This window comes from Podarcis gaigeae, assembly GCF_964106915.1.
Source record: "Podarcis gaigeae genome assembly, chromosome: 2".
Taxonomy (NCBI): domain Eukaryota; kingdom Metazoa; phylum Chordata; class Lepidosauria; order Squamata; family Lacertidae; genus Podarcis; species Podarcis gaigeae.
In genome coordinates this window covers 112,513,156-112,531,001 of record NC_139679.1, presented here as the reverse complement: position 1 = coordinate 112,531,001, position 17,846 = coordinate 112,513,156, and the positions used below count along the sequence as shown (strand labels likewise).

Below are 17,846 nucleotides of genomic sequence, written 5' to 3'. Positions count from 1 at the left end.
AACTGAATAGCTAGGAACCACAACTGCGCAGGTTTTGGGCAGGGAGGTAGGGAAGGTTTAGTTCCAAGATTCCAGCTCACCCTGAAAGCATCTGCAACCATCTCTGCTCCTCTGTGATTAGTCCACTTGGAAATGCCCACGAAGAACTCTCTACCTGTAAAAAAAGGCATTAAGAAGATGGAGAATACTAGAACCGGCAATAAGTCAAAGGGCAAGCCAGATTCCTGAGGTTTAGCTCTCCCCAGACCTGCATAGCAACGCTGGTTTATCTCTTCCCATCTCAGATCTGACTACGACTGCAGCCTTAAAGCTACAATCATGGAATGTATGTGGAGAGGGCAACAACAGGGCGAGGTTATTGCTGGCTCAGGTGTGGAAACAGCAAATATTGCCTACAATAGGAGAGTGGCAGTACAAGGTTATGGAGTATGCAGAAAAAGCTCAACTAACAGCAAAGAAATTGACATCAGGGTGACGAAACGTATCAAAAAGAATGGGGGGGGGGAATTGTGTTATATATAGAGAAGACAATGTGAAATAGGGAAACTGGTAGAACTAAAATAAACCTCATAATGGGAAAACACAAGAAATTTATAGTATCAAAATGAATTAAAAATGTACATTAGGACTATTGTTGAACAATATTTGTAAATGAATATAGACAGACAACAAGAATTGTATATATATACAAAGTTTTATTTGTTTACAGACATTTTATTGGAAAAAAATTGAAGAACAGTTATGTATAAAATGGACAAAGACAATGCAAAAATTTAAAGACGACATAAAAAAGCCGGAAGGAGGAAGGAGGGAAGTCAGCTTGGGAGAACAAGAACAAATGTGAAACATAATGTATGTGTATGTATAGTATGTAACTAAAAATTCAATAAAGATCATCTTAAAAAAAAACCAAAGGAATGTGTGTGGAGAGGAGAGAGGGCTTCATTTGCACCAGGTTTCTGCCCTAAAATGCATTTACAAATAGCAAGAGGCAGTCCTGGAACACGCAGATCCATACTGGCGAGAGTGCCTCTGAGCATGCATTAAGTGCAGCTCCCTCCCTCCATGAATGCCCAACTGCAGACATCTGGGATTGGAGGGCAAAGGGTTTTCAGGCCGGTGTCTATGACTTCCAGGCAGCTTTGAGTGGTGTGTGTGTGTGTGTGTGTGTGTGTGTGTGTGTGTGTGTGTGTTTTATTAGAAGAGAAACTAACCAGATCAGGGGTGGGGGGAACCCTCAACAGAATCTCATCAAATTCTCCATCACCCCCAGTGCTACCATCATCATTTACATGGCACTTCCACTATGAAAAGTGGTTTCAAAGGCTTAGTCACCCTTACCGCAGAGCAAAGAAACGAAAACCCCGTGGTGTACTTACAAATTCCCATTTTATTAGGTTAACCCAAATGCAAAGTTCCCTCCATCTTCTGGACCTCCCCGCTCCTGAGATAAGGGCCACCATCCTCAGTGACAGAGGAGTCATTTACCTGTGAAGAGGACATCGCTCCCATCCAAGGTGGCTCCTTCATCTGTAACCTCCACCACGCGCAGTTTGAGCTCCTCCAGGACCTTCTTGACGCTGCTGATCTGGGAAAGCAGCAGGGATAGAGGAAGAGATCAGACATTTTCTAGCGCATCCCCTTTCATTAACACCTCTTCATGCAACTCTCAACCCACCCTCGACACAGTATACCTGAAGGAGCATCTCCACCCATTCAGCCCGGCCACTGAGGTCCTCCTCGAAGGGCCTTCTGGCGGTTCCTTCACTGCAAGAAGCCAAGTTACAGGGACCCAGGCAGAGGGCCTTCTCAGTGGTGGCACCTGCCCTGTGGAACACCCTCCCATCAGATGTCAAAGAAAGAAACAACCACAGTGGTACCTTGGGTTAAGAACTTAATTCGTTCTGGAGGTCTGTTCTTAACCTGAAACTGTTCTTAACCTGAGGTACCACTTTAGCTAATGGGGCCTCCCGCTGACACCGCACCGCAGGAGCACGATTTCTGTTCTCATCCTGAAGCAAAGTTCTTAACCCGAAGTACTATTTCTGGATTAGCGGAGTCTGTAACCTGAAGCGTCTGTGACCTGAAGCGTCTGCAACCGAGGTACCACCGTATCTGACTTTTAGGAGACATCTGAAGGCAGCCATATTTAGGGAAGTTTTTAATATTTGATGTTTTATTGTGCTTTTAATTCTGTTGGGAGCAGCCCAGAATGAGAGATGGGCTGGAAATATTTCCTGAGGATGAGAGTTCTCCTCGCTATATAAGCACACAATTCTGCATAGAATTCCAGACAGGCAGAGATTCTCAAGTCAAGAATTGCCAGAAAGCCCAAACTGTGATCTGGCGCATGGGTTTATAGCAGAGTTTAATTCAAGCCCTGGTTATATAAGGGGGTGGGGGGACTCAGAGGGCCAGAGCAGAATATCTGCATGACCTTTTGTTTCATTTTCATTCCACAGACACTTCATTCCACGGACACTTACAGGATCCCACCGCTGTAAAATGTACCCTTTGTCCAAAGGAGGTGACCAAAACACTACACTTAGAACAAACTCAAACAAATGCTAAACATAGGAAAAGCCCACCAAAATCTATCTCCTCAAGTACCCCAGGAGCTGGCCTCTAAAGCTTTGTGCAACCCCTGAACTGGAAGACCCAGTGAACTGGAGCACACATAAAACATCAACTGGGCTCCCCAGCATTACATCCACCAACATGAACCTCCTTCTTTACGTACAAAAAGTAAAAGGCACATGTTAGGTGCCGTCCCTACCATTAGGCAGAGGGAGGTGGCTAAGTGTTGGTGCTGACCTTTGAAGCCCTAAATGTCCTCGGTCCAGTATACCTGAAGGAGCGTCTCCACCCCCATCGTTCTGCCCAGACACTGAGGTCCAGCGCCGAAGGCCTTCTGTCGGTTCCCTTGCTAAGAGAAGTGAGGTTGCAGGGAACCAGGCAGAGGGCCTTCTCAGTAGTGGCACCCGCCCTGTGGAACACCCTCCCGCCAGATGTCAAAGAGAAAAACAACTACCATACTTTTAGAAGACATCTGAAGGCAGCCCTGTTTAGGGAAGCTTTTAATGTTTAATAGACTATTGTATTTTAATATTCTGTTAGAAGCCGCACAGAGTGGCTGTGGAAACCCAGCCAGATGGGTGGGATATAACTAATAAATTATTATTATTAACTCTGGCAGCTGGTTTGGGGTGTCATGAAAGGGTAGATATCATTTTTAATTATTGCATTTTGACTCCCAGAGGTGCTTACAGGACTCCCTGACAAAATAACTCCCTGACTACTTTGCACCTCGATTTGATGGACAGGGCATGAGGGGGGAGGGGGAAGAGAAGCCATTTACTAAATTGCCTCAGGCAGCAAAATGTCTTGGGCCAAGCCAGCACTGTGTCAACATGATAATGTGTGTACAGAGTGGTCAGCCAACTGGCTCTATTGTGGTGCCTTTGCTTCAATAATTTCCAACTTGCACAAGAGCCTTTTTTAAGCTTGCTCCAAGGGAAACTCGGTACTTTTCACGTTCCTTTTATTTAAGCTGCAGAAAGGCTCTCAAGCCCTTTTCAAAGGGTTTCAAAAGGCCAACTCCGTTCCGCTGAGGGGTGGGGGTGGGGAAGGCATTCCATGCATGCTCAGAGACACCACAAATGAGTTGCTAGGAGGTGGTTGTTGTTGTTTAAAAAAAAACAGAAACTAAATAAAGATGGCAGCATATGGCACGGAACAGAATATGGCACGGAAGCAATAGTTAGACAGGGTGAAGGTGCCCCAAAACACTTATATTTATTTTAACTAAAAGCATAAGAAGAAAAACACAAGAGAGACAGCATGAATAAACTTCTGTCTGGCAGTAATTAACAGAGAGAGGCAAGAAAATGTGGACCCTTTAAGAGGTGCCAAATTTTCTCCAGGGCTTGGGTGGAGTGTGTGTGGACACACAATTCTATATTCGGCACACTGCACTGGAGCAGGGAGGTGGGTCATGAGAATGGCGGGTGGCCGGGCGGGTGGGAAGGAGGCACGATGCCAACTGCTGAGGCAACCGGCCAGGCGGCTTGCCTCAGCGCTCCGGGGACACGGGTGGGATTAGTCCCAGAGGTTCCTACAGAGGAACAGATGGGGCCTGTGATTGACAGGGTTTAACTAACAGCTAGCTGGCAGCCGGCTGCTCTTCCCCCGCCCCCACCCTTTCGAAGGCAGCAAATCCACGAGGACGGGACTAGAACCTTAACAGGGCAATGCTGTGCATGTTTACTCAAGAGCAAGACTCACCCACGGATGAGGCTGGCAAATGTATTTAAGGCAGCCGTTTGCCGCCTCACGGAAGAATGTTATGACTAACTTTGAGAACGCTCCCGACTTATCCCCGTGACCTTGTCACACCTCAATAATGGCCCATTAAAATTAAAAAAGAAATAAAAACCAACCGTAGCATCCCACACAGATCACATCTGCAACCCGAGCGTCCACTGTAAACGCTCACTGCCAAATTAGTAAATAGCCATTTCCTAGGGTGCTTCAAAACTGCCTCCAGCCAACCAGGCAAGGACGTTTCGGGGGGAGTGGAGGGGGGAATAAAAAAAGGTAAAGGTACCCCTGCCCGTACGGGCCAGTCTTGCCAGACTCTAGGGTTGTGCGCTCATTTCACTCTATAAGCCGGGAGCCAGCTCTGTCTGCAGACACTTCTGGGTCACGTGGCCAGCGTGACAAGCTGCATCTGGCGAGCCAGGGCAGCACACGGAACACCGTTTACCTTCCCGCTGGTAAGCGGTCCCTATTTATCTACTTGCACCCGGAGGTGCTTTCGAACTGCTAGGTTGGCAGGCGCTGGGACCGAGCGACGGGAGCGCACCCCGCCGCGGGGATTCGAACCGCCGACCATGCGATCGGCAAGTCCTAGGCGCTGAGGTTTTACCCACAGCACCACCCACATCCCGGGAATAGCTCCCGGTAAATAAAAAGCGTAGCTCGCAAGATGACTGGCAACTCCAGCAGGTTTATTTGCAAGGTGATTCAACACAAACAAATTGAACAGCTTACCTCGTCCCGCCGCGACGGCACCCATGGCCGCGTGAGCAGCGCAGTGTCTCCCTGTATCACGGCCAGGTCCCCCACCAGCGTGGAGCAGGGGAGGCCCTCGTCCGCAGCCAGCTCAATGACCTGCAGCCCTAGCTTCTGGCGCAAGATGCCCGTGTAGACGCCGTACTGTCGGTGGGCCTTGGCCAGGTCCACAGGCTCTGCCCCGCCATCGGACACGTCTGCCGCCGTCTCTGCCGTGCCGAAGGAGGAAGGGATGCAGCGGACAATGGCATGGGTATACTTGCCAAAGGAGGAGACGCTGGCCATGGTCTGGAAGGGAGGAACAGAGGGATGAACTGTTGAGCTGGTTGGCTGGCAAGCCGCTCCTCTCGCTCAAGTCTGAGGGGCAATACAATGAATTGCCCCAGTCAGCTCTTGAGAACGAGGGAGAACCACTTCAAGCCCAGAGGAAACAGAGCTTGGATTTTTCTTGTTGCATTCATATCATTCCTCACTGAATCTCCACAACAACCCTGTGAAGTAGGTTAAACTGAGAGGCAGCGACTGGCCCAGGGTCACTCAGTGAGCTTTCTGGCCCAGTGGGGAATCAAACCTTGGTTTCCCAAGTCCTAGTCCAACACAGGAACCACTGCACTGAGAGTCAGCATGACAGAAAGCCAGGAAGTTCTGGGTTCAAATACCTGCTCGGTCACGAAGCTCACCAAACCTATCATGCCGTCTCGGGCCTACCTACCTCATAGGGGTGTTGTAGCAATAAAGGGAGATCTTTCCATGCCCTGAGCTTTCTTAGGGGAGGAGCAGCGTATATACCCAGCTCTGCATGACTCAAGTGCACCTGTCGCCCTAGAATGAGCAGTTGGGTCCAGTTAACAGTATTTCTCAGGAAATGTTAGGATACCATTTCTGAAGGCGCAAGATGGACGCCAAACAGGGGCCAGCATGTGCTATGGTGGTGGTGGTGGGACAAAGGTTGGGAGTAGGGCTGGGCGATATCAGCTTTTCAAGGTCACTATGTATCGCCAGCCAAACATCGTGATATAATAATAATAATAATAATAATAATAATAATAATAATAATACAGTGGTACCTCGGGTTACATACGCTTCAGGTTACAGACTCCGCTAACCCAGAAATAGTGCTTCAGGTTAAGAACTTTGCTTCAGGATGAGAACACAAATTATGCTCCAGCAGCGCAGCAGCAGCGGGAGGCCCCATTAGCTAAAGTGATGCTTCAGGTTAAGAACAGTTTCAGGTTAAGTACGGACCCCTGGAACGAATTAAGTACTTAACCCAAAGTACCACTGTAATAATAATTCATTATTTATACCCCGCCCATCTGTCTGGGTTTCACCAGCCACTCTGGGTGGCTTCCAACAGAATATTAAAATACAATAGTCTATTAAACATTAAAAGCTTCCCTAAACAGGACTGCCTGTTTACTGTTACTGACACATTGCAATGTTGAAAAGCAGAGGGAGGAGCAAACTGCAGTGGTGGTTTCACGCTGAAGCCTTGCTGGGCCGGGGCCAACGCAGCTTGTTCCTCCCTCTGCATGCTGGGTGCTGGCAGTGGAGGAACCCAGTTTCACTTGCAATATGCCACTGGGTGAAGGTGCCGTTGTGCTCTACTCCTCAAACCAGTCCTGGGCAATGTATCACAACATTGCCCAGGGCTACTAAGTAAGTTAGTCTTTGGCGAGACTTTCTTCCAAATAATTCACCTCTGAGCTATTCATTCATTCGATCTCTTGCCCTTCACTATAAGGGTCCCAGGACGAGCGGAAACAGCAAAGGCAGCACAATGTAAAAACATAATAAAAACATCCAGCCATACACAACAACAACTAGGCTGTGGTGATGAGAGACACCCAGCCATGTACACACCCTGTTATCAAAGGAAACGTTCTGGTTAATTGAAGAAAAGTGCTGGAATCGAAAAACACAAATCCTAAGCAGCAGTCTTATATTCATAACAACAACAACATTGATATGACACTTAATGCCAAAATAAGCTTCTAAGCCGTATGTGAAGTGCAAACAGCAGATACACAAGCATGGAAGTAGGAACATTCATAATTAAAATGCATTCCTAATTAAAATACGCAACAAGACAGTCCCGTTAAAAAGAACACAGCAATTAAAACAGGAGGTTCAGATCAGGAGATCGAGGGAGTGCAAGTGTAAACAAGTGTCTCTTCAAAAGACAGCAGAATGCCAATAGTTATAGTTAAAGCCATGGTTTTCCCAGTAGTGATGTATGGAAGTGAGAGCTGGACCATAAAGAAGGCTGATCGCCAAAGAATGGATGCTTTTGAATACTGGTGCTGGAGGAGACTCTTGAGAGTCCCATGGACTGCAAGAAGATCAAACCTCTCCATTCTGAAGGAAATCAGCCCTGAGTGCTCACTGCAAGGACAGATCCTGAAGCTGAGGCTCCAATACTTTGGCCACCTCATGAGAAGAGAAGACTCCCTGGAAAGATGTTGGGAAAGATGGAGGTCATAAGGAGAAGGGGACAACAGAGGACGAGATAGTTGGACAGTGTTCTTGAAGCTACTGGCAAGTGTTTGACCAAACTGCGGGAGGCAGTGGAACACAGGAGTGCTGGCGTGCTCTGGTCCATGGGGTCACGAAGAGTCGAACACGGCTAAACAACTAAGCAGCAACAATAGTCAATTCTATAGCAATGGCCCACTGTTTGAGGTGCTTGGGATCAACCTATAACCTTCTGCAGGCCAAAGCACTGTCCTTCAAACCCTCCCCCCTTACATTGTGATCCTTTAGGCAGCATTGATAAATGTGAGTTTAATGGCATTGCTGTGGGACACACTGAACCCAAGGGATAATGGTGGGCTATGAATATAACAGAGACATTTGCATGTGTGTGTGCGCACACACTTTGACTACCACTAAAGAAGCAGCTGCCAACCCACAGAAAGGGGATGAGGGGGGTACCTATTACCCCAGGCTTCCCCAAAGGCAGGGGGAAAATGTACCCATTGCCCTATTCCTGCCTGTGCAGAAAATGAAGCTAGGAATCTAATTAAGGATTGCATCCCCCTGCGCCCTTCTATTGGAGTGTGTGTGTGTGTGTGTGTGTGTGTGTGTGTTAAGTAGGTCCCCAGACCAAAGGTTCTAAGGTTCCACCAGCTCCCAACTTCCTGGGAGTTTTCAAACAGTCTTCCCAAGGCCAATCAATAGCGCCAGAGGACAATAAAAGATTCCACTCATCACCAAGCTGATTAGGTAATTGCTTCCAAAAGGAAGCCAATCAGCAAATCAATGCCCTGCGTTTGGGACTGGCCGCTGGGCTGTTCTTGTTGCTCATTGCACAAATCAGTCACGAGCTGAGCACTGAACAGCCCAACATCTGGAACTCTTCAGCATTCTTTAGAGCACACACACAAAACCAAGGCGTACATTTTGACATGCACAAGGCTTGCGGAAATATGCTTCCAAGTACACAGATGCTGCCAGATGACATCTCTGGGGCGGAGCAGGAATATCCATAGGTCAAGGGGGCACCACTTCAGTGGCCAGCAGAGCTCTTTGCTGCAATTTATGCAAACGACCCAAATCGGCAACAGTTCCATCCATTTCGCAAATTGCAAAGACCCAGGCGGCGTTAGCACAGAGTCTGAGGCCAGGCACGGAATGTTAACATGAGTCGCTCCAGTTTGGTTTGTAAAGTTCAGAGCATGAGGGGCCTGATCTTTGCAAATTCCAGTACAAACTGACCTGATCCACAGTTCAGATTGGAATGTTGCTAACCTTTGGATTTTGAACGTCTCCGACTTCTGCAGCACATACCGGCAGGTTACCCAAATGTGTGTTTTAGGATCAAATCTGTTTAGAGCGAAAATATTTAAATACACTTCTACCCCTGAAGATTTCCCATGCTGACATTTGCAAACTGTTGCAGAAATGGGGTGGACCTATACATGGATTGATACAAACCCGAAACAGACTGACCCATCCATTCCTCTGTGTGTTATGCATGCCTCCAAATCCCATCAATTGAGTTTGCTACCACCTACCCTAGAGACACAGGTGGCGCTGTGGGTTAAACCACAGAGCCTAGGACTTGCCGATCAGAAGGTTGGCGGTTTGAATCCCCGCGAGATGAGCGCCGCAACCCCAGAGTCGGCCACGACTGGACCTAATGGCCAGGGGTCCCTTTACCTTTACCACCTACCCTGGATTTCAGAGTTTCCTCGTTTTCTTTCCAAAGTGGCCCAACGCATCAGAAATCCTCAATTGTTCAATTCCCTAACGGCATACAAAGCACTGTGGCAAGAACACCCCACGCACAGCTTTCAGTTCCACATCTTCTCTAGTCTTCTATATTAGGGGAAGACGGACTATGGGCTTTGGCATCTAGTGGAAACCTGTGATCCATCAACAAGAATGTGCAGAGGAGGGCAACCAAGATGATACAAGCATCTGGAAACCAAGCCTTTAGAGGAGCGGTTGAAGGAGCTGGGAATGTTTTGCCTGGGAAAGAGGAGACTGAGGAGATAGCTGGCAATGGCTATCCTATCTCAAGGGCTGTCCCATGGAACAAAGCAAGCTCTGTGAGTTTGTGGAAATGGCAAAACTGACGGCAATCATTAGAGGCCATTTAAATCAGAGAATGTGAATCTGAGGCTCCAATACTTTGGCCACCTCATGAGAAGAGAAGACTCCCTGGAAAAGACCCTGATGCTGGGAAAGATGGAGGGCACAAGGAGAAGGGGACGACAGAGGATGAGATGGTTGGACAGTGTTCTCGAAGCTACAAACATGAGTCTGACCAAACTGCGGGAGGCAGTGGAAGACAGGAGTGCCTGGCGTGCTCTGGTCCATGGGGTCACGAAGAGTCGGACACAACTAAACGACTAAACAACAACAACAACAAAATCAGAGAATAATTAAAGAGTGGGATGGATTGAAGGAATACATGAAAAAATATGGTTCCGGAACTGGAATATTAATAGATGTGTAAAGCGAGCTCTGGTCCATGGGGTCACGAAGAGTTGGACACGACTAAACGAGTAAACAACAACAACAACGTGTAAAACGTGCAGGGGTAAGCAAGGAAATAATAAAAGAGTCAATTGAATAATTATTAAATTACAACAACACAACAAGATGGAAGAAGAAGAAGTAAAAAAAAAATTGAGATCACACATGGGTGAAGGTGAGTGGGGGGGTATAGGGGAATTTATAAAAAAATTCTAATATAATATTTCTAGTTGTGTTGCATTTATATACAGCAAAAGGAAGTCTATAGCAATTAGGTATATTTTAATTTAGTCAACTATGTAATTGGCTTATGTTACAAAACGAATTTGATGGATTTTGAATTTGATGTTTGTAATTCTTTTTTTGGTTTTGGAATGAAAAAAAACAAAACTCACTTCCACAATCATAAAAAAGGAAGATGGAGCAAGCTTGTTTTCTCCTGCCCTGGAAGGGAAGACTCGAACCAATGGATTCAAGCTACAAGATATGAGATTCTGATTAAAACATCAGGAAAAACTAAGAGCTGTTTGACAGCGGGAAGGTCTCCCTCGGGAGGTTGTGGACTCTTCACTGGAGGTTTTCAAGCAGAGCTTGGGTGGCCATCTGTCATGGGTGCTTTAGCTGAGATAAGCCAGCTAAACCCCATTGAGATAAGCCAGCTAAACCCCATTGCAGGGGGTTGGACTAGATGACCCTAGAGGTCCCTTCCAGCTATACAGTTCTATGGTTCCGTACATCTTCTCTGGTAGTAAGACAAGCGTCACAGGCAGCGGCTGGGTGCAGACACCTCCCTTCTCTGTGTTTATGGCAGTGGTGGTGCTTTTTTTTTACAGTGGTACCTCAGGTTAAGAACTTAATTCGTTCTGGAGGTCCGTTCTTAACCTGAAACTGTTCTTAACCTGAGGTACCACTTTAGCTAATGGGGCCTCCCGCTGCCGCCACGTTATTACTGTTCCCATCCTGAGGTAAAGTTCTTAACCCGAGGTACTATTTCTGGGTTAGCGGAGCCTATAACCTGAAGCATCTGTAACCTGAAGGGTCTGTAACCCGAGGTACCACTCTATTTGGAATTTATCTACTCCCCTTCTGCACACCGCCTACCTTTTTTTAATAAAAATAAAAATATTTCGATAAAAAGCCTCCCTCCCTGGCAGGTGCTATTCCAGCCTGGCCTTCTGCCATTATTAATAAGGGAAAATAGGGATATAGTGCAGGTGACAAACACAAACAACCAGCCTCCAGAGGGAAAAGCAGGACTCATATGGCAGGACTCTAATTGGCCCATTCTGGACGGAAGGATCCTAGGCAACCGCCTGGTCAGGTGTAGTGGCGGATGTGAGCTGCGATAATCCATCTCCCCACCTATTTATAAAACCAACTTATAAAAATGAGGGTCTGTGTGTTTGCATATGCACTCTCTCTCTCTCTTTTTATATAGATCGTGGAAGCGTGCAAGAAAACCGTTGAAACATATGTAATTGATTTGCAATTGAATTGCTATTTGATGTAATTAATTTGTATTTGAATTGGTATTGCTATTTGGTGTGAATATAATATGGCGCATACGGGTTGAGAACTTAATTCATTCTGGAGGTCCGTTCTTAACCTGAAACTGTTCTTAACCTGAGGTACCACTTTAGCTAATGGGGCCTCCTGCTGCTGCCGCGCCACTGGAGCTTGATTTCTGTTCTCATCCTGAAGCAAAGTTCTTAACCCGAGGTACTATTTCTGGGTTAGCGGAGTCTGTAACCTGAAGCGTTTTTAACCTGAAGCGTCTGTAACCCGAGGTACCACTGTATTGGATTTTTGTAATTGAAAATTAATAAAATTACCAGTATTTTAAAAAACAAACAAACAAACAACCATATTTTTAAAGAACCCAGAACAAATGAACAACACGGAAACAAATCAATTCTCTAAAAACAGAAGCACCATCAACAGGCAGACAAAGCTACCAATGGCTACTACTAGCCACAATGACTATGTTTCACCTCCATTTCTCACGCCCCGGGAAAGGTCACTTTCAGTGCCGCTAAACAGGGTGGTTTGACTTCACCCCCCAGAGCAGGGGTAGGCAACCTAAGCCCCGTGGGCCGGATCTGGCCCAATCGCCTTCTGAATCTGGCCCGCGGACGGTCTGGGAATCAGCCTGTTTTTACATGAGTAGAATGTGTCCTTTTATTTTAAATGCATCTTTTTTATATATATATAAGATATTTATTGAAATTTTTAGGGATACGAAAAGAGAAAATAAAAAAACATCATTTTAAACAAAAATAAGATAAAATACAAAAAGGAAAAAAGAAAAAGAAAAAAGAAAGAGCAGAGAATTAAAATCCATTAAGCAAAAAGAAAAAACAAAGAAAAATACAACAAATCTTCCTATTACTTATCTTTCATTAGCTTATTTCCCTGACCTCCTCACACCTCCCTTTTTTGTATTCTAGGTCAATTACCCATTTCAGCAAATCCTTTCCCTCTTTTCAAATTTCTGTCCTGTAATTTATCTTAATATTAATATGACTTTACTTTCCCTCCTTTCACCAATTAGCAGTCTGTTCTTTCCTAAATCTTTGTAACATTTCTGCTAAAATCACATAAATTCATTCCAACATCGTTCTAACATTCATTAATTTTGCAATGTTTCTGTAAATAGTCTTTAAATTTCTTCCAATCTTCCTCCACCGACTCTTCTCCCTGGTCTCGGATTCTGCCAGTCATTTCCGCCAGTTCCATATAGTCCATCACCTATTTTAAATGTATCTCTGGGTTATTTGTGGGGCATAGGAATTTGTTCCCTCTTTTTTTCCAAAATATAGTCTGCCCCCCCCCCAAAGGTTTGAGGGACGGCGGACCGGCCCCCTGCTGAAAAAGGTTGCTGCCCGCTGCCCCAGAGGCACACTCCATTGCTTCTCGAGACAGACGGGGGCCAACAACCTCCACTGCCAAAGAGCAGCATGAATGTGAATGCCCGTTGCGGAGATTGGCAAGCAGGGAAGAGAAACTGGCTTGCAGGCTTCCAAGGGGGGCACCCGGTTGGCTGCTAAGAGAACAGGCTGCTGGACCAGAAGGGCTCGCCTTAAATTCTCCCTCATTTTTATTCACAGATGGCCTGCCCTCCCTCCACCCTCTCCCCAAAACGTAGCTGGTCGGTTTCCTCCCATCGCAGAAGTCCCATCATCTAGAGCAGCAGTTCTCAACCTGTGGGTCCCCAGATGTTGTTGGACTACAACTCCCATCACCCCTAGCTAGCAAGGCCAGAGCTCAGGGGTGATGGGAGTTGTAGTCCAATAACATCTGGGGACCCACGGGTTGAGAACCGCTGATCTAGAGAGTCTGGTAATCATTGGCAACCCAACTATATACAGTGGTCCCTCAGGTTAAGAACTTAATTTGTTCCGGAGATCCGTTCTTAACCTGAAAATGTTCTTAACCTGAGGTACCACTTTAGCTAATGGGACCTCCCGCTGCCGCCGCACAATTTCTGTTCTCATCCTGAGGTAAAGTTCTTAACCTTAGGTACTATTTCTGGTTTAGCGGAGTCTGTAACCTGAAGCATCTGTAACCCGAGGTACCACTGTATTTACGTAAGTGGAGGAGATGCTACAATCCTACATACACTCAGCGGAACCTGCCTCTGAGTAGGCATGCACAGATTTTCATGTAATTACAGTATTTATTAGAGCACTTCTGTCCTACCTTTCTAAGGCAGAAGGAAATTTAAGGAGGCTTTCGAATGGGGATGTCATAAATAATAACCTCCCTTTCTGATGTTCAGCGGTGAGTCTCATAGCCATCCATGCACAAGAGGTATCAGCAAGAGGTACTATTCTGTTCTGCTTTTATTCATATGCAAACCACGTGCAATATGAAGAGCAGGATACAAATGCTTTGAAAGAACCAATAAATAAAACCCATGGTTTGCAAATGTAACCCCCCTGCAAAAAAGGGGGGGAAGGAGTTGTGGGGAACATAAGCTACAGAATATCAATTGATGGTTTGGCGGCTGGGGGAGAGAAAATCAGGAGGAAACGAGAAAGTAAGCAGAGTATTCTGAGAGGGGCCACTCTAAACTGCAACATTTTGTTACAGGTCCTGCTTGTAGAAGTAATAATAGTAGCATTTTTAAAAAAAATAACAACAACCAACTACTACAGTCATACCTCTGGTTGCGAACATGATCCGTGCGGGAGGCATGTTCGCAACTCGCAGCTTTCATAGCCTGAAGCACTGTATTTTCGCACGTGCATGACGCGATTCAGTGCTTCTGCGCATGTGCGTGACGTCATTTTGCGCGTCTGCGCATGTGTGAGCGCCAAAACCCAGACGTAACCTGTTCCAGTACTTCCAGGTTCAGCGCGGTCTGCAACCCGAAAACGCCCAACTCGCAGGCATCGTAACCCAAGGTATGACTGTATTATTACCAGTAGACAGATCCCTGTCCCCAAGGAGCTTACAATCTAAAACAGGCAAGGCAGAAGGCAACAAAGTAGGGGGTGGCAAACCTCAGGACCAGGAGCCAAGTGGCCCTTCAGGCTTTCCATTTGGCCCCCAGCACTTTCCCCAAGGCATCATGCCCCTCACCAGCCCTGCCTACACTTTCTTCTCCAATCCTTCTGCCTGGCTGCAATGTGGCCTTCAATAACGAGAGTAACCTTTGCTTGCCTGAATGGGTGTGGGTGGGTGGGTGTCAAAACATCCTACCTGTGTGGTTGGAATGTAGCTTATACAGTGGTACCTCAGGTTAAGAACTTAATTCGTTCTGGAGGTCTGTTCTTAACCTGAAACTGTTCTTAACCTGAAGCACCACTTTGGGGCCTCCCACTGCCGCTGTGCCACTGCTGTGCAATTTCTGTTCTCATCCTGAAGCAAAGTTATTTTTTTTATTTAAAGTTATAACAAAACATTTTCCAAAAACATATCCTTATTCCCCCCCCCATTTTTCCTCCCCCCACAAAACCCATCCCCCACCCCCTGACTTCCCTCAGTTCCAGTCTTTGGTTTCTCCAATAATGCTATTTTCTGCATGTAACAGAAGCAAAGTTCTTAACCCAAGGTACTATTTCTGGGTTAGCGGAGTCTGTAACCTGAAGCGTCTGTAACCCGAGGTACCACTGTTGTAAGAAGGTAAGAAGAGACACTGTCCTCCCCACAAAATTGCCTCTAGCCCCACCAATTGCTAACATGGAAAAACCAGGTTTCCCTTGTTGAAATTCAGGGGGGAAGGGTTTCTCCCTGCCTGCAACAGAAGAGTGAGGGAGGAGGAGGAACAACAAGGAACCCCAATTTGCCCTTAAAAATAAAAATGTTGTATCCAATGTTAATCCTACTCAGAGTGCACTAATTTAAGTTCATGAGCACAACTGAAGTTATTGATTTCAGTCGGTCTAACTCTGAGTAGAACCGGGTGCTACCCATATTCTCTCTCATGAAATGGCAAAGTTCTGTTCATACCATTCAGCTGCAAATAATAATAATAATCATAATATTAATATTAATAATAAGTATTTTTTAATTATAGTCCGCCCATCTGTCTGGGTTTCCCCAGCCACTCTGGGCGGCTTCCAACTGAATATTAAAAATGGTTCTCCATTCAGTTGAGGAATATTTCATTTGCATTCGGTTTCCCTTGGCCGATGGCTTAATCCTGTGTCCGTTTTGTTCAACCATCCCTACACATAAGTGAGGCAAAGGCTTCAAACCACCGAGTTAAAAAGGGGAACAAAGTTATCAAGTTGGTGACCTGCTTCCCCAAATCTCGAAATTAATTTTCTCCCGAAAATCAGGATCCCCGCCCAACTGATTTTCCCAGAAAACTCCAGAAGGATCCAGTTCATCAACTGAATAGACTTCTCTGGCTGCTTAATTCCTTCCTGGCCTCTGCACATTGATCAGTGGATCAAGTTAATTGCTTCTCAGTGTCAGCGGCTCAGTAGCTGAATCTGTTCACCTCCAGAATCTTTTCTCCCCATTGTTGAACGCCAAAACGGTCCAGGAAGTTAATGAAGAGCCCAGTCCAGGCAGGATATGAACCGAGAAAAGGCGCTTACTGCATCAATTCACAGATCCAGAGGATGTGATTCAGATCCGCATTGTCTACTTCCCCTCAAAATTAAAGAGAGGAAAGCTCAGGATCCATTCCATCTCAGAGTCCAGAAGTGAGGAACCTTCAAGAATACATAGGGCTACCTCTGAAGATGGTTTGGAAACTTCAGCTGGTGCAGAATTCGGCAGCCAGGTTGCTCACCAGGGCAAATTTATTCGAGCATATAATGCCAATCCTGGCCTGATTGCACTGGCTGCCAATTAGTTTCCCAATTCAAAGTGCTGGTTTTGACCTATAAAGCCTAAAATGGCTCAAGACTGCAATACCTCAAGGAGCACCTCTCTCCCTATGAATTGACCTGGACCCTGAGATCTTCCTCTGAGGCCCTCCTTCATGTGGCTCCTCCTCAAGAGGCCTGGAGGGTTGGCAACAAAAGAATGGGCCTTTTTCCCACCAGTGGCTCCCCATTTGTGGAACGCACTCCCCAGGGAGGCTCGTCTGGCACCTTTATTATAGTGGTACCTTGGGTTAAGTACTTAATTCGTTCTGGAGGTCCTTACTTAACCTGAAACTATTCTTAACCTGAAGCACCACTTTAGCTAATGGAGCCTCCTGCTGCCGCCACGCCGCCAGAGCACAATTTCTGTTCTCATCCTGAAGCAAAGTTCTTAACCTGAAGCACTATTTCTGGGTTAGCGGAGTCTGTAACCTGAGGTACCACTGTACATCTTTTAGGCAACATGCAAAAACATTTCTCTTCTCCCACCCTGACAAGAGGCATTATCACATCCCTGCAGTTTAGGTAACAGAATGATCTGCTTTAACAACAACAACAACAACAACAACATAATATTATTATTTATACCCCACCCATCTGGCTGAGTTTCCCCAGCCACTCTGAGCGGCTCCCAATCGAGCGTTAAAAACAATACAGTATCAAACATTAAAAACTTCCCTAAACAGGGCTGCCTTCAGATGTCTTTTAAAGATAAGATAGCTGCTTGTTTCCTTCACATCTGATGGGAGGGCATTCCACAGGGTGGGCGCCACTACCAAGAAGACCCTCTGCCTGGTTCCCTGTAACCTCACTTCTCGCAATGAGGGAACCGCCAGAAGGCCCTTGGAGCTGGACCTCAGTGTCCGGTCTGAACGATGGGGGTGGAGACCTCAGTGTGAACGATGGGGGTGGAAACGCTCCTTCAAGTATACTGGACCGAGGCCGTTTAGGTCTTAAAAGGTCAGCACCAACACTTTGAATTGTGCTCGGAAACATACTGGGAGCCAATGTAGGTCTTTCAAGACCGGTGTTATATGCTCTCAGCGGCCGCTCTCAGTCACCAGTCTACCTGCCGCATTCTGGATTAACTGCAGTTTCTGGCTCACCTTCAAAGGTAGCCCCACATAGAGCGCATTGCAGTAGTCCAAGCAGGAGATAACCAGAGCATGCACCACTCTGACAGTCCGCGGGCAGGTAGGGTCTCAGCCTGCTTACCAGGTGGAGCTGGTAGACAGCCGCCCTGGACACAGAATTGACCTGCACCTCCATGGATAGCTGTGAGTCCAAAATGACACCCAGGCTGCGCACCTGGTCCTTCAGGGGCACAATTACCCCATTCAGGACCAGGGAATCCTCCACACCTGCCCGCCCCTGTCCCCCCAAAACAGTACTTCTGTCTTGTCAGGATTCAACCTCAATCTGTTAGCCACCATCCATCCTCCAACCACCTCCAGACACTCATACAGG

At 46.5% G+C, this 17,846-nt stretch overlaps 2 protein-coding genes across 4 annotated transcripts in view; both read right to left on the bottom strand.

The window, feature by feature from the left end:
- The window catches only part of MPIG6B (megakaryocyte and platelet inhibitory receptor G6b), a 158,935-nt gene that overhangs the window by 37,106 nt on the left and 103,983 nt on the right, over positions 1–17,846 (bottom strand). The window lies entirely within an intron of this gene.
- DDAH2 (DDAH family member 2, ADMA-independent) overlaps positions 1–17,846 on the bottom strand; it is a 37,235-nt gene that overhangs the window by 7,053 nt on the left and 12,336 nt on the right. For 2 of the 3 annotated variants that reach the window (XM_083725007.1, XM_083725006.1), the window contains exons 2-4: positions 5,053–5,361; positions 1,489–1,588; positions 81–154 (exon numbers count right to left, since the gene is read on the bottom strand). In XM_083725007.1, coding sequence (XP_083581133.1) covers positions 81–154; positions 1,489–1,588; positions 5,053–5,358 — 480 coding nt within the window. In that variant the 5' untranslated portion in view covers positions 5,359–5,361. Of the gene's footprint in view, positions 1–80; positions 155–1,488; positions 1,589–5,052; positions 5,362–5,785; positions 5,902–17,846 lie in introns of those variants that run through there. The other variant, XM_083725008.1, reaches the window with a different exon arrangement.